This window comes from Pseudonaja textilis, chromosome 2 (genome assembly GCF_049901715.1).
Source record: "Pseudonaja textilis isolate UNSWEBS1 chromosome 2, rPseTex1.2, whole genome shotgun sequence".
In the NCBI taxonomy this organism is placed as follows: Eukaryota; Metazoa; Chordata; class Lepidosauria; order Squamata; family Elapidae; genus Pseudonaja; species Pseudonaja textilis.
The window spans coordinates 236,154,197-236,169,743 of NC_141991.1; the positions used below are offsets into that span (position 1 = coordinate 236,154,197).

General features: G+C 39.2%; 2 protein-coding genes across 5 annotated transcripts in view; both read left to right on the top strand.

Annotated features, from left to right (window-relative positions):
• The window catches only part of LOC113446438 (complement component C6-like), a 53,038-nt gene extending 42,898 nt beyond the window's left edge, over positions 1-10,140 (top strand). For both annotated transcript variants that reach the window (XM_026716091.2, XM_087927351.1), the window contains exons 14-18: positions 53-185; positions 1,689-1,880; positions 3,474-3,564; positions 4,682-4,923; positions 6,824-10,140. In XM_026716091.2, coding sequence (XP_026571876.2) covers positions 53-185; positions 1,689-1,880; positions 3,474-3,564; positions 4,682-4,923; positions 6,824-6,999 — 834 coding nt within the window. In that variant the 3' untranslated portion in view covers positions 7,000-10,140. The remainder of the gene's footprint in view (positions 1-52; positions 186-1,688; positions 1,881-3,473; positions 3,565-4,681; positions 4,924-6,823) is intronic.
• LOC113446430 (complement component C6-like) overlaps positions 8,971-15,547 on the top strand; it is a 35,468-nt gene continuing 28,891 nt past the window's right edge. Inside the window, exons 1-4 of one of the 3 annotated variants that reach the window (XM_087927353.1) lie at positions 9,050-9,087; positions 9,301-9,353; positions 12,770-12,824; positions 13,597-13,756. In XM_087927353.1, coding sequence (XP_087783479.1) covers positions 13,614-13,756 — 143 coding nt within the window. In that variant the 5' untranslated portion in view covers positions 9,050-9,087; positions 9,301-9,353; positions 12,770-12,824; positions 13,597-13,613. Of the gene's footprint in view, positions 9,088-9,300; positions 9,354-12,769; positions 12,825-13,596; positions 13,757-15,547 lie in introns of all 3 variants that reach the window. The other 2 variants (XM_087927352.1, XM_026716078.2) reach the window with 2 other exon arrangements.

A 15,547-nucleotide genomic window follows, 5' to 3' on the forward strand; every position in this document is an offset into this window, starting at 1 on the left:
ATAACAAGTATTTTTGGTCAGCATATGAAGAGTTTCCTCTGGTTAATTTCAGAATGAGAAGAACCATTACGACGTTGGGGAAAATGCTGAAATTGTCTGCTTCAGTGGATACACTCTTTCTGGATATCCATTCTTTCGCTGCCAGCCTGATCAAACTTGGTTGCAACGTCCTGTCGAATGCCAATGTAAGAACCATTAAGAGATTTAAGCTACTAATAAGAGAAAAGTAAATAAGAAGACAATATACCAGCCCCATTCACCTGATGTGCATTCAGTTATTGTGATCACAAATCATAGCAGTGAATCCCAAGAAGGTTGGCTGAGGGGACAGCCTTTGGTATAGAAACATCCAATAGAAGTTCTCTGTGTATGAAGTCTTGCTTAGTGCAAGATCTAATTTCATGTGAAGGTATTCTGCATGAGGTTATGGACATGTATCCAGAGCATTTGCATCATGGCTAAGATAGCAACCAGTGTGGGCAAATCAACATGCCCACTTTATGTTTTACGACTGAGGAGAAGCACATAATGTTATGTGCAAAATGCTGAAGCTGAGTTGAGTACAGAAAGTCCAGATTTTAGAGAAGTTGGCCACTCTTGAAGTAGAACTTTGGAAAGGGATGGGGAAAGTTGCCTTGAAATCTTAGCACATCATTGGTACTAATTTTCAACCGTGTTATCATAGACAGATCAGTGATTTGACTTAGTATGTCCATTAGTAGGGGCCATAGTTCAAAGATCTGCTTTGTGTGCAGGAAGTCCAAATTTAGTCCTGGCATCTCCAGGTAAAGCTGAGAAGGATTATAGTTTTATTCCATGAGAGTTGTCACCAGTCAATGTCAATAGGTGCACTAACATATTGACTTTGGTACACAGCTTCTTATGTTCCTAATTTTATGAACAGAACTTCTATTACTAAGAGAGCCAAATATACAAAGGATGTTGTGTTAAATGTGTTGTTGCAAACAGTACATCTCTCCTTGAAATATTTAAGCCTTGTTACATCTGCTTCGGTGGCTTTCCTTGGTAATTTCTGCATATAAGCAATAGGTCACTTTGTTTCCCCTGGAATCCTAGCAGAAATGTTATCTGTGTAGGTACATGGATATAATGATGAACTGAGAGCTGCATTGAGCAGCCTTTGAGAGAACATGGTTGCCTCTACATTTCTGCTTTAAGGAAAGGCCTGGTTGCCTTCTTGTATTACCTTAATTCCTGATAGGGAAGGCAAGGGTATGCTCTTTCAATAGCTCTATCCAGGGTTTCTCAACTTTGGCAACTTTAAGATATGTAAACTTCAACTCCCAGAATTTCCCAGTTTGCCATGCTGACTGGGGAATTCTGGGAGTTGCAATGCACATTTCTTCAGGTTGTCAGGGTTGTAAAATACTAGCTTAATCCAAAACTAGCCAACCACTTCATAATCCAGTCCTTGTGATTAGTTCATGGTTCTGTTCAAACCGAGAAAATTGGTTTAACTGGATAATCTCAGTTAAACTAACAATGAGTAAATGTACTGTGTGAATATAACCAGTGAATTAGTGTTTCAGTTTTCAGATTGGATTTTTAAATTGTTACTTGTTTACATTTTTTGGTATAAAGCCATGAAAAGTATATGAACTCTGTATTTAATTTGCAACTCTTCTGTCATAGCATGATAATCTCTCCTTTCCTTTTTTTCCCCTCAGTATCTGCATGTCGCAGACCAGCAGCCTCAGATGTTGTCTCCATTTTCCCCTTTAAAAATGAATATAACGTTGGGGAAACAATCCGCCTGAGTTGTGCACCAACCTTTAGGTTAACTGGCCGTTCAGAGTACACCTGTGTAAGTGGCCCATCCTGGTATCCTGCTGTAATGAGACTGCTTACCTGTGAGAAAGGTAAGTGAATCGTTCATGTAGCAGAGAGATTCACCTGCTCACTGTGTGGTTTGGAGCAATGGGCTCAAATTCTCACTCGGCCATGTTGTTTAGTGTGGTCTTCCTTTCAGAACTGTTGAATGAGGATATCATGAAAGGGGTATGTGTGATGTTACATATGAATGCCTTGAAGGGAAAATGGGATTAAAACACAAGAAGAAAGGAAAAATGATGAAACTGAATGCTCTCAAATTAAATAAAATGAAGAAGCACCAAAGTCTAGGAGGGCTTGACTGTTAATAGTTATATCATAAAAAGTAAAGATGCTCCACATCTGATAGATCAACATGAAGATACATCCAAGGTGCTTTCTTGTCAACAGTACAAAACATTGTCTTATTCCAGGCTTTTTAAAAAATTTTTTTCCAAATCTAGTCTATATCCTTGGCATATCTGGGTGATCTAGCAAAAAAATATGAGTTAGCTCCAACCATACTTGAGTTTCAAGATATCCAAAATCACTTCAGTGATATCACCTGTTGTGATTTATTTTTACTGTTAGATACATACATACCTGCATAGTCAGGAAAGCAACAAATCTGAACTGTCAGAACTGTGTGTAGAATCCATTCTCTCAAAAAATGATAGCTGTACCTCTCAGAACTACTTTCAAAATTGCTAATAGTACCGTGTTTCTCATATAATAAGGCCAGGTCTTTTTTTTTTTTTTGAGCCTCGAAAAAATGGCTAGGCTGTCTTTTGGGGGGTGACTTAATTCCCCCCCTTGCATCTTCGGGCAGGCGGGCAGCAATGGCTTGGATGTTGACCTCAGCATTGCTGGGGCACTTCATATTGGGGTCAACGCAGGCAGCACCATATCCGCGTGTGCAACAAAAGTACTTCCTAACGGCGATACTGATAAATAAAGCAAAGTGAGTATCCAAAAGAGATTTGAGTGGAATAAACTTTTCTTACAAACTCCTGTGAAACCTGAAAAGATATAGTATAATAGCTGACATGGCTATTATATACCAAAACATAAAGACCTTTAAGAGATTAAAAAAGTAACCAGCATACTTAATAACCCTGAGACATTTCTGACTATCTATACTCAGGAAGATTCAGATGCTCAGATTATTTTCATTTTACCTCCCGCCATGCAAAACCTAGCTACTTTGTGGATTATTTCAGGGCTGAAAGGAGAAATTGCTTATATTGATTGATAAATCCTGCTTTGCTGGTCTGAAAATGGGGTGATTAGAGCATTTTGGGGTTCTGCATAAAGGAGAACAGAAGAACTTTCAATTTTAGAGCAATTGTATTTAGCAAATTTAATCTGAAATTAAATTCTATTTTAAAATTCTATTTTTAAAAATTAAATTCTATTTTAAAATTCTATTTTTTAATTCTATTAATTCTATTTTAAATCATGCTTCATTTTTGCTCTGGTCATCCCTACTTTGGGAAATGTCACCCATGGATGCTACCCAAAACTAAATATGTGCTTTGACTCCAAACAACTGAATATTGTAGTTTAACATCTTTATACAGTATATCTAATAGTATTCCTATGCGTTTATGCTTCATTTTTTGGCATTCCTTATCATCTTGCAGATGATTATCTACATTCTCAAAGCAACTGTAAACCAGGAGAAAAGCAAGTTGACTCCCAATGTGTATGTATGAACCCCAGAGAAGACTGCAGGTAAATTACACAGAGAAAAGGGTTTCCTCATACCATATCTTGAGATTTGTATCATCTTAAGAAAAATGAAGTGCCTACTCCAACCTGTATCCAACTCCAAGATACTTCCCTCAAGTTTTTCTTCTTAATGGATCTTAGCAAAGAGGAAGCTCTTTCTTAGGAGAGAACTTTAACATTAGTATAAAATTATCCATTTACATCCTGGTGTAGTCTTTCACAGACAGCATCTGTTGAGCTGTGTTGCGCTTCAAGGGCTTTGTGACCATGATCTAAAAAACATACTTTCTGACATTTCACGAGCAACTGTAATTGACATCTTCAGAAACTCACTGGGCTCCTGTCTTTATAGCCAGGTGTTCTGATTTCTGATTGGTCAATAATATATTGCTCAGTATCAGACCATTTTGCATCTGAGGATGCCAGCCACAGTTGCCATGGAAACCCCAGGAAATCCGTTCTCTAGACCAAGGTCACTAAATTCTGATGCCCAACCCTGCCCATTATCTACTTGTATCTGTCCCTTTGCTTGGGAAGATTCCACACTCCACACTGGATTTACATGGGCAGAATCCAGATGTTTCATGTATTCCCTTTGATAGGGGTTGATACATTTTCCCCATATGATATGTTCTCAGGCTTCCTCTGTCTGCTCCAAGCTCTCTCATGCCATAATCGCATCCCCTCCTCCCTCCTGAGAGCTTGCATATTGTTACACAACATCTTGCAAAATGTCAACACGCCCTGATATTTGGTGATACAGCTAGGATTGGAATGTGTATGTGTATAAATAAAATGGAAAAAGAGACTGGAGTTCACTTGTTCACATGTTATTGGTAGCCTATTTTATACCTTTTGTTTCACCGCCTTTTTAAAATTTCTTTTCTAAACAGAATTTGGAAGATTCTGTTAATGTCCATCTGATATGAATAATGATAACCACTCCAGATTTATTTATTTATTTTAAATAATAACTTGGCTAACCAGCTCCAGCTAACTTCCTAAACAGATGTTCTGAATGTTATAAACAATAATGAAAACTGTTACTTTATTCATCGTTTGCTTCATCCCTCTCTTAATGTTATGTTTACTTTGGCTTTGTGTTTTGGTCATTTGGCAGACACTATTCTGAAGATGTCTGTGTCCTAGATGCCACTTCTGAACAAGCACTTACAAAGGCCAGCTGTCCATATTTGGCTGAAAAATGCCTGGATCAGCACTCCTTCCATTTCTTGCATTCTGGCCCCTGCCGGAGTGGGACCGATGTGAGTTGGGCTAATGAAAGGCTCAGAATATCCACGGACAGCATAAAGAGAGAATCTTGTGGCTATGATACATGTTATGACTGGGAGCGGTGCTCAGGTACGCATGGATGCACTAACTTGTTAATTGTTCTTGGACCACATTGATGAAGTCAGATTAATGGCACTTGATATGGCTAGGCACCTATTTAGGCCTCAAAACAATTTCAGGAAGTGGTCTGGTTTGATCTGGCAATGATTTAGAGATGACCAAATTCAATCTGGGGTCAGATACAGATAGAAATCCAAAGCTTTGACTTCCCATTGACTATGGTCTTTTAATGACTCCATAATCCCTTGCATCAGGGTGGAGTTGGGGCAACTGAATGGAGCTGAGTTTTTACTGGCCAGATGCCCTTCCTGTCATCAATGTGGAGTTTACAGCAGATATATTTTCATGGTGCCCAGAAAGAGAAATATCTGCCTCTACCTAGGATCAAAATCACAGCCCCCTGATTGTGAGTCAAGACCTCCACCTCTAGGCCATCACACCACTCTCCCATTGATTGTGGTGAAATCAAAATATTCCTTCTCTTTCTCTTCTAGCATATCCCAGTTACAAGCAAGGTTGGAGCTGCAATTTAGCAAGATAAATGAACGAACGCAATAAATAGAATACAATATCCTACCAGGATACTGAACACAGTTTAAGAGAAGAGAAGGCAAATTTTTACCAAAAGGGGTGGCAAGTTAGGGCAAAGGCTGGTTTGAAAGCATAAGAAATTTGGAAGAGCCCCAAAGGAGAAATGAATTCCTCTCTTTCATTCTCTGTCTCCATCATGATACTTTTAGATTTGGGAGCTGAACCAACTCATTTCTGGCTTAGCCACAAAGGAGAGCAAACTGGAAACATTCCAGTTTACCTTTTGAGACCGAAGTGCTTGGAAGCAAGTGGAAGGGAAATATTTGCAAAAAACAACGTATATAGCACTCTAGATTCCTTTCTCCCCCCAAAGAATTTTGCCCCAGCTCTAAAAGGGAAATGGAATAAAACTGCAAATTGAGATGGGGAAAAATCCTAATTAATAAGCATTTGTGCAAGAAACCTCAACTGGTGATTTTGGATATGCTGAAAAGTACATTTCCCTTTCAGGATAGAAGAAAAGCTAATGACCCAGCAGGCAGGGTTATAGGCTATGAACAATTTTCATTTCAAACATTCCCAAGCAGCAGGCACAATGTTCTGCAGATCAAACCCTAAGGTTTTCAGGCTGGTCTGCAGCCAAAAAGGGATTATTTTTCCAATTCTTATAGGCATCCTTGGAAATCCCCTTTCTTTCCCACAAAACAAGCATCTTGTACAAACTGCTACAACTGCCTCCAAGCACTTCCATCTACAGTAGCTGTTTGTACAAATAGTCCTCAATTTACAACTGGAACCAGAATCTCTGTGGCTAAACAAGGCAATTGTTAAGTGAATCACACCTGATTTCATGACCTTTTTTTTTTGCCATGGTTGCTTAGTGGATCACTGCGGTTATTAAGTGAATAGTGCAGTCAGTAAGTGAACTGGTTTCTTCTGTTGACTTTGCTTGTCATCTGGGAAGGCTGCAAATGGCAGTCATCTGATTCCCTGCGCAGCCCCCCAATTAAACGGACCAATATTATTTTTATAATAATGTAAATATTTAGAATAGAACAGAACAGAGCTGGATGGGACCTTGGAGGTCTTCTAGTCCAGCCCTCTGCTCAAGCAGGAGAACCTATAACATTTCAGATAAGAGACTGTCCAGTCTCTTCTTAAAAACCTCCAGTGATGAAGTGCCCATAACTTCTGGTGGCAAGTTGCTCCACTGATTAATTGTCCTCACTGTTAGGAAGTTTCTCCTTAACTCTAGGTTGCTTCTAGAACCAGCAGGCCCCCCATGGCTGATGAAAAAAACATCTGGGCATTAGGGTTTGATACATCTCTGAATATGATGTGACTAGAACTAAAATCCTTTTTTCCCCTCTTATTATAGAGTCACATGGTAAATGCGTCTGCTTGCTGCCTAACCAGTGCCCCCGTGGTGGGCAGCCCATTTCCTGCATCCAAATAAGGACAAGAAAGATAACAGCAAACCTTTGCATGCTGGGAGCATTGAAGTGCTCCAAAACGGACATTGTAATTTTACATGAAGGGAGCTGTCCAGACTAAAAGATGTCAGTTTGCCATTCATGGACATCAGTGACTGTTGGTTTTTTTTTTTCCCTCTGCCCTTTCCAAATTGCTTTAATTCCAGCATCCGACCATCTCGTTCCAGCCTTTCTTATCCATGTCATCGCCACACATCTGGAGTTCATGGCAATTCCCCTTCTCTCCAACTGAATAACTGAGCATGGATCAAATGCACTGCATTCAAAAAGTTAGTGGAGCTTTGCAGTGGTGGGATGCAAATGTTTTTATTACCGGTTCTGTGGGCGTGGCTTGATGGGTGTGGCAGGGGAAGGATACTGTAAAATCTCCAGTCAGAGGGGGTATTTGCCGGTTCTCCGAATTACTTAAAATTCCCGCTACCGGTTCTCCAGAACTGATCAGAACCTGCTGAATACCACTTCTGGAGCTTTGATTCCACTGTCACAGCTGCCTTCTTGGCCCCTTTCACGTGATGGAATTCAATTTCCAATCTCAAATGTCAGGAGTAACTGTCCAGTGTCCATTCCAATATTATATGAGTTCTCTAAGCTGGACCCTAAATAGTAGCTGACTCTTCAACATGGCTGCTGCCTCTTCTCTCCATTCTGACAAGCATTTTTGCCCTGCTTTAAAACTCCTCCTTACCTCTTGAGCCAGCCAGCAATTTCAGTGCATTAAAAAAAAAAAGCAACAGGAATTTAGAATAACGACAGTTGGGAGGGACCTTTGGAAGTCATCTAGTCCAACCCCCTCCTTGAGCAGGAGTCTATTCCAAATATTAGCCTCTACCTAGGATCAAACTCACAGCCTCCTGATTGTGAGGCAAGAGCTCCACCTCTAGGCCAAATTCTCCAGGCTATTTCTTTGCTTCCTTCCTGGTTTTGCCCTCACCCCACTCGTTCTATGGCCAGGAAGTCAAACATCAAAAAACAGTTTTCTTGGACCAGCTACAGTGTGATACTGGCATCTGGATGTCATCTGCATTCCAAAAAAGATCAATCCGTTCAATCTACCATTTTCATTAAAAGAAAATAATCCAAAAGCAGAGGTGATCTAACAACCACTGATCTAAAATAGATTTCCCCCCAATTACATGTCCTCCAGATGTATAGAAAAAGCAAGTCCCAGAATTCCTTAGCAACTCCAACATCAATACAGATAATATTAGGTTAGGTTGTCCCAAAGGTGCTTTTTCAAGAGGCAACTGGACTTTCTGTTTTTTTCTTTGAAGACATTTCATTTCTCATCCAAGAAGCTTCTTCAGCTCTGATTGGATGGTGGGGAATGGAAGGATTTATACCCCTTGCAGACAGCGGGTCATTTGCACTATTTTATTATTAGTATGTTATTACCTGGTGACTCTGATGACACAGATAAACCACCAGGTGATCTTAGCAACTTGCTAAAAGAATGCAAATGACCAGCTGTCATGGCCCCCATAGACAATGCCATGATCACTAATTTCTGTTCCTTACCAAAATACTTCTCAATTGAATACTATTAAGCTGTTAAGTAGAATTATTGGTAGTTATAGTACTGATGTACCTGCAAACTGCAAGCTTTCTCTGGCTTGAATTATCCTAATGTCTAATTTGAGGGAAATCCTTAAATATCATGTTGGGAAATAATATTTTAATAAGACACAAATCTACTCAGAAATCGCTGAGCTCAGTGAATCTTATTCTCTGCTAAGCAGATACACAATTGCAACCTAACTCTGTTTTCAAAAAAAGATTATAACTGTGTTGTTATTTAATTCCTATACAATCAGATTGCACAGATTGCACAGGGCAATCTGTAGACTATTCTGAATAAAAAAATTATCAGATCTATAATAACTGCTCAGCATTAATCTACTGTAACCTTGGAACTGGCTTGGCTTAAATTTCCCAACTCTCTGTTCTGTTAACACTTAACCAATACAAATAAATAGCTGCTGCAAACAACCAACCACTTTTCTTGTTTTTATGACTCATCCCTTTCAAATAAACATTGATTTTTATTAACAGTGGCATGTTTTATTGGAAGTGAAAGTGATCTATGCCCGCAGTACTATTTACATTGTTATATTATTCCTAGGCTTCCCATGAATGTTTTTAATCCAATAGGGTAAGTCTCATTTCTTTTATAATGATTTATTATTATATGGGATTATTTTGTGCACTACTATATTTTAAAATCATTTTTAAAAGAATTGCTTTTCTGGATCAGCCCATCTTTTTGTCTCTAGGTATGTAGCAATTTGACAGTGACCTATGAAATATTTCTAGGGTGCTTCCAAGTGTGGTGTAACACTAATCTTTCCCTTTTTTTAAATCCCAGAATTTCTGCCCCTTGAAGGAAGAGATTCTATTTAACTATCATTTGCTGTACAGGTAATTCTTGCTTAACAACCCTAACTGAGACCAGCAAACCCATCACTAAGCAAGGTGGTTGTTAAATGAAATATCACCTGATTTGCCATGCTTGCAGATATCACCTTCAGTTGTTTAGCAAATCATCATGTTTTGTGATTTGCAATCTGCTGGCTTCTCCATTGATTTTGCTAGTCAGAAGCCAGCTGGAAAGGTTGCAGATGGAGAACAGATAATTGAGGGAATCCTAAATGCAAGATAGTTCCTAAGTGCCTGAATCATGATCATGTAATTGCAGGGATGTTGCACTGGTACTAACTGCAAGGATTGGTTTTAAGTCACTTTTTTTCAGCACCATTGTAACCCTGAATAGCCACTAAATGAATGGTTGTTAAGGAAGGACTACCTGTACTAGTAAACTCTGGTAGTGAGTGCCACACAAGTACAGTTTTCCTCTGAATGTCATCACTCTGTTAAACAAATAATTCCCTCAACACTGTCAAACTATTTACTAAGTCTGCATTATTATTACTATTAATCCTCCCATCCTTCCTTTCACCTATCTCCTCCCCACTTATGACTGTATGACTGTAACTTTGTTTCTTGTATCCTTAAGATTTTTATTGACTGTTTCTAGTACGATTTGATTGCTTATTGTACCCTATGACTATTATTAAGTTTTGTACCTTATGATTCTTGTTGAATGTATCTTTTCTTCTATGTACACTGAGAGCATTTGCACCAAGATGAATTCCTTGTGTTTCCAATCACACTTGGCCAATAAAGAATTCTATTCTATTCTATTCTATTCTATTCTATTCTATTCTATTCTATTCTATTCCTCACATCGAAAGAAGTGACACTTGGTGGTGAATGAAATGGTTGGAAGAAGTACTTTTGTTTCAAAAATCAGGATGCAACATTTCATTGCAGATTTTATTAGCAATGCCTATAATTCAGTGTAATATTGTACTTTGGCCTTTTAAAATTATGAATGGCTAAGAGTTATCCATTTTGGCTCTGACTGGAGTTCCCATGAACGCAGCTATACTTTTAATTTAAGCTGCCTCCAGCATATAATTTGTGTATTTTCATTGCTGTTGTTGTCCTTTAATCCATCTTGAGCTTCATTTGATGGTCATGCATACATTTTTCATTGCTTAGAACATTGGCTTTGGTAGCATTTTGATCCTACTGAGTACGCATACTCTCTGAGAAGCCAAATTCCATTTTGTAATATTTGGAGGTAATGGAAACATTTAGAAGAAGCCAGCTTATTCTGTAACACATGGTCTTGTGAAGACAAAATCTATATCCCATACACAGCATTGCTGTTTTATCTCATTCTGTTCTGTAATAAAGTATCCAGATGTATGTTTATGGTCTGACTTATTGAAGGATAGGTGGGTTTAGCTGCATGTTGAGTTACACACAGGGTAATGTGTAGTGAGGACAGAACATCAGCTATAAATGTATTGTTCTATAAAAGGTGTACAATCTACTACAATTAACTTATCTAGTTATTCATGGAATGGTAAAACTGAATGCTTCCTGAAGTATTTATATAGCTGGATAAACACAAGCTTTTTATTTTTTTAAAAAAATTATATAAACATAGATATTTCTCAATAAGAGCACATATTTCACCTCCATTTACCACCCAGGCATATCATTTAAGGCAAACATTGACATACTGGAACATGTCCAAAGGAGCGCTAGCAGAATAATGGAAAGCTGGAATCAAGCCCTACAAGAAATGATTGAATGTTTTGGTTATACAGCATTTAACCTAAGCATGAAATCATGAAAAGATAAGATGATTGTTCCAGTATTTGAAAAGCTGTCATATACTAGGTGAGACAGGGTTGTTTTTTTTAACTCTGCCAGGAAACAAAATTAAAGCATAAAATATGTAGAGATGCAGATTTCAATAAAACATTAGGATAAATATGGAAACAACTTGGAAGTCTCACACAGTGGTGGGTTCTTCTTTATCAGAGATTTTTAAGAACAACCAGTCATTTGCTGAATGGTCATCTGCAGAAATCTGGTCCTTTGCTGCACTCAAGAAGGTTCTGGAGATCCCAAATTCCTTCCAAACACATCAAAACTACCATTTTACAATTCTGTGATTGATCTCCAAATAATGTGTTTTTACCTCTGTATTTAAATATTATCATATATTTTTCGGTATCTTTTGCAACATTACTCTGTCCCATCATATGTTATTTGGGGCATTTCGCCATATTTGGGGTGTCCAGCTATAGACTGGATATTGGGAAACAAGGGTGTCAAGAGTTACCCAGTTGCAAAAAAGACTTCAGAAAGCATTTGCTTTTTACCATTCTATAGGTAATTCAATGATCTAATTGTTCTACCTAAACAGCTCAGATTATTTTTGGGAGAACAGTCAATGCAATTTTATAATGAAATGAGCTTGGGAATATTGTGGAATCTTTTTTCTAGTTTTTTGCCAGAGGAGGCTGGGCTAGTTTCTGTTTGGGATGCTTCAGAGCTAGTTCTCCCACCCAAGCTGTGTCCTAATGGTAGCAGCATAAAAGATGGCTGGTATGTATGTACAGTCTGCCACAGATATAGGCTTGTCTGTTGATCCATTGGTGGGAGACTGGAAGGAGGTTGGGATGCAACTGAACACAGAGATAATATATGTAGCTCTTGCTAATGTGATCATGTCAGTGTCAACTCATAAAACATTTCTATGGCTGTTTTATAGTTGCCAACAGAAAGGGAGGTGGGAAAGGGGTTTGAAAGAGCAGTGTAGCAGCTTGGAACTGAAAGTGCATTCCATTCATAGTTTTTCAGAGATTGTAACTAGGTGACTGAAAATCTAATTGGAGAACATGATTGATGACTCTTGGATATGGACATGTTTTGTTGGAGAATATGAATTATGATACACCCAGAGGGGTGGAGGAAAACCAGGGTCAAGGGTGACAGTGAATTATGTAACTCAGAGTCAGCTACACCCAGTCATGCCAATATGTTAACTCCCAATAAATCCTGTTTAGTTTTGGAAGTTTGGCTCGAGACTCATGATTTAATTGGGGTAACTGCCGGAATCCTGACAGTCAGGTTGAGAGAGGCTTAAGGTAATCAAAGCTAGGATCTTGGACCACATCTCCTACTTATGAATTTAATTTTAATTCCAGTATAAATTGTATCCAGCAATTCAGGGATGTTTGCAGGGAGAAAAAGTCAAGATGACAATTACAATAAGCACACACACACAAAGATGGGTATAGCTTTGACTGCACCTTTGCAGATGTCATTTTGACCTTATCATTACACAGACACTTCTGTGGGATCTACAATTAAATATTGCCCTGCGAAATCTTTGCTTTCAGGTTTAAACAATGAACAGTCTTGACAATGTGACATTCTGAACTTTTTTTTGCTATTTACATCTCTTTCTACAGTGCCCTTTCCTCTGCTATTTTGCTTTCATTTCTCATTTAGGCATCCATCCTGTTGGTAAGACCTGTCAATGAATGTATTTATTTATCAGACTTTTATCTCACTTTTGTTGCTTTTATAAGTCACTCAAAGCAGAGAACATACTTAAAATTCCTCCCTCCTCCTGTTTTTCCACAACAAAACCCTATAAATTGGATTGAGCTGAGAGAAAATATCTGGCCCCAAAGTCATTCAACCACTTTCTTGGTTAAGGCATGAGTAGAACTCCAGTCTCCTGGTTTCTAGGCCAGCAATATCCAAAATAACACAAATCAGAAAGATAAGATTATTCATTTGTGCAGTTTAAGATGTATGAACATCAACTTCTAGAATTCTCCCATCAGCGATGCTTCTTGCAGAATTCTGAGAGTTGAAGTCCACATATCTTAAAACTGCCAAGGTGTGGAAATTAGACATTCTGTAAGTGATCGTCCAATCATGTAATAAAAATATCACTTTAATAAACTGTTCCCTTACTGCAGTTAACATCACCCTCTCTCCCATTTCATGTGCTCTTTAATAGTTTTTACAGTTTTAATGATTGTTTTTATATGTGCTTATCGGTTTTCTTTTTAATTAAGTGCTGACTACTGCCCAGAGTCACTCTTTTTTAGATGGTGGCCATACAAATATGATAATTAATAATAAAAATATTATTATTATAGAAATGAAGCCCATATCGTTTATGACATACAAATATTTCCAAATCCATAACATGAATTGGGATCTTTATATATTGTTGTATATTATTATAATGTAATATATATTTCTAAGGAGCCATTCTTTGTAGCTTGATATTTTTTAGCCATGAAAAGAAACATCTTCATATATATTAACCTTCTGAGCTTTGTAGTTGGAAAAGGGCTTGGGTGTTTCTGTGATCATTATCCATGGAGTGCTTGGTCCAGCTGTTCAAAAACGTGCAATTATGGAACACAAAGCCGAATCAGGTTGGTACAACTACAAGAAGATTTCTTTTCCCTGTAAAAACAGGAGCCATAATTTCCACTTGATTAAGACATTTTAAACATGTATTTTAAGGATATTATAGACAAGCATATACATGTTCTTATTTTCCCATGATAACCAAGGGAAGAGGAAGTAGGAGGAAATGTTGGAAGATATTGAAAAGTGTTACAACATCTAAAGGGCATGGGGGGTGGGTTTCCAACCTTTTCTCTAAAGCACTTAAAGTAGGACAAGATGTAATGGAGGGAAACTAATCAAGAAGAGAACCAACCTAGAAAAGGGGAAGGGGGATCCTGACAGAACAGGAAATTAATCAGTGGAACAGATTGCCTCTAGAAATTGCAGGTACTCCATCAGTGGAGGTTTTTAAAAAGAGATTAGACAACCATTTGTCTGAGATGGTATAGGGCAAGGGTCTTCAAACTTGGCAAGTTTAAGACTTGTGGGCTTCAACTCCCAGAATTCCTGAGCTAACATGACTGGAGGAGGAATTCTGGGAGTTGAAGTCCACAAGTCTTAAAGCTATGAAGTTTGAAGACCCCTGGTATAGGAACTTTTGTTTGAGCAGATGTTGGATGAAAGACTTCCAAGGTCCCTTCCAACTGGCATTCTATACTGCTCAAAAAATAAATAACTAAAGGGAACACTTAAACAATGCAATGTAACTCCAAGTCAATCACACTTCTGTGAAATCAAACTGTCCACTTAGGTAGCAACACTGATTGACAATCAATTTCACATGCTCTTGTGTAAATGGAATAGACAACAGGTAGAAAGCATAGGCAATTAGCAAGACATCCCCAATAAAGGAGTGGTTCTGCAGGTGGTGACCATAGACCACTTCTCAGTTCCTATGCTTTCTGGCTGATGGTTGGGTCACTTTTGAATGCTGGCAGTGCTTTCACTCTAGTGGGAGCATGAGATGGAGTCTACAACCCACACAAGTGGCTCAGGTAGTGCAGCTCATCCAGGATGGCACATCAAGGCGAGCTGTGGCAAGAAGGTTTGCTGTGTCCATCAGCGTAGTGTCCAGAGCATGGAGGCGCTACCAGGAGACAGGCCAGTACATCAGGAGATGTGGAGGAGGCCGTAGGAGGGCAACAACCCAGCATTAGGACCGCTACCTCCACCTTTGTGCAAGGAGGGACAGGAGGAGCACTGCCAGAGCCCTGCAAAATGACCTCCAGTGGGCCACAAATGTGCATGTGGCTGCTCAAATGGTCAGAAACAGGCTCCATAAGGGTGGTATGAGGGCCCGACATCCACAGGTGGCGGTGGTGTTGACAGCCCAACACTATGCAGGACGTTTGGCATTTGCCAGAGAACACCAAGATTGGCAAATTCGCCACTGGAGCCCTGTGCTCTTCACAGATGAAAGCAGGTTCACACTGAGCACATGTGACAGACATGACAGAGTCTGGAGACACCGTGGAGAATGTTCTACTGCCTGCAACATCCTCCAGCATGACTGGTTTGGCAGTGGGTCAGTAATAGTGTGGGTTGGCATTTCTTTAGGGGGCCACACAGCCCTCCATGTGCTCACCAGAGGTAGCCTGATTGCCATTAGGTACCGAGATGAGATCCTCAGACCCCTTGTGAGACCACATGCTGGTGAAGTTGGCCCTGGATTCTGCCTAATGCAAGACAATGCTAGACCTCATGTGGCTGGAGTGTGTCAGCAGTTCCTGCAAGACGAAGGCATTGATGCTATGGACAGGCCCACCCATTCCCCAGACCTAAATCCAATTGAGCACACCTGGGACATCATGTCC